Source organism: Wasmannia auropunctata, unplaced genomic scaffold (genome assembly GCF_000956235.1).
Source record: "Wasmannia auropunctata unplaced genomic scaffold, wasmannia.A_1.0 LD335668.1, whole genome shotgun sequence".
In the NCBI taxonomy this organism is placed as follows: domain Eukaryota; kingdom Metazoa; phylum Arthropoda; class Insecta; order Hymenoptera; family Formicidae; genus Wasmannia; species Wasmannia auropunctata.
In genome coordinates this window covers 4,475-5,405 of record NW_012027222.1, presented here as the reverse complement: position 1 = coordinate 5,405, position 931 = coordinate 4,475, and the positions used below count along the sequence as shown (strand labels likewise).

The following is a 931-nucleotide window of genomic DNA, read 5'->3' as shown; positions in this document are numbered from 1 at the left end:
TTTGAAACTGAGCTACACACATTCAAACTTGTTTCTAAGCACAAGAGAAAAATGGGAAGGTCATAACAGCTGAACACACTATTGTTCAAAGACGCGAGAAGCTAGACCGAAGGATCAAGAAGCGATTTAAGGACCCTTTTCTACATTAACATAGAAAATTCCTGCTTGGGTACCCGGGTACCCCAGTTATTGAAATTAAGTGCAATTTTTGGTTAGAGAGAAGGGTTAAACTATGGCGGAAAATAGATCTTAAAAATGGATGTGATACTTATGCAGAATCATTTCACACGGTAAAATTAAATCTTACAAAAGCATTAGAGTATCATGAAAAATTAGAAAAATTGCAAAAAGCATTTGAAACTGCGAAGCAATTGCTTCAACAATATTTTGATGATTTAGGAAAACGAAATGTGTCTCAAGATGATCCTGATAATCCAATAGATGTCCTAAATATTGAAACTGATAAAGCAATGCAAGATTTTAAGGATCTTGGAAACAAACAAGAAATTGATATATCCTAATGATTTTAAAACTGAATACAGATCAATAAAGAATATTTGATAGAGTTGAGAGAGAGAGAGAGCAAGTTCGTCTACTCCAGCCGCTCGCGCCGCCGCCGCTCCAGCCATCGTCGAAGCTGTAGCTGCCGTCGCCGCTCCAGCCATCGTCGACGCTGTAGCTGCCGCCGCCGCTCCAGCCGCTGACGTCGCCGTTCCAGCTGCTGATGCCGCTGTTCCAGTCGCAGATCCAGCCGACGATCCAGCCGCTGCTCTAAACGATGCAAGAGAGACTAAGTAAGTACAAAAACATAAACAAAGAATATATTACGCATAGTTTTATATTTTCGTGTGTGCGTGCGTGCGTGCGTGCGTGCGTGCGTGCGTGCGTGCGTAGCGTGCGTGCGTGCGTGCGTGCGTGCGTGCGTGCGTGG

At 43.5% G+C, this 931-nt stretch overlaps 1 protein-coding gene across 1 annotated transcript in view; it reads left to right on the top strand.

Annotated features, from left to right (window-relative positions):
- The window catches only part of LOC105456466 (tectonic-3-like), a 19,966-nt gene extending 19,445 nt beyond the window's left edge, over positions 1-521 (top strand). The window contains exon 4 of the mRNA XM_011700526.1: positions 155-521. Coding sequence (XP_011698828.1) covers positions 155-521 — 367 coding nt within the window. The remainder of the gene's footprint in view (positions 1-154) is intronic.
- The last annotated feature ends 410 nt before the right edge of the window (positions 522-931 follow it).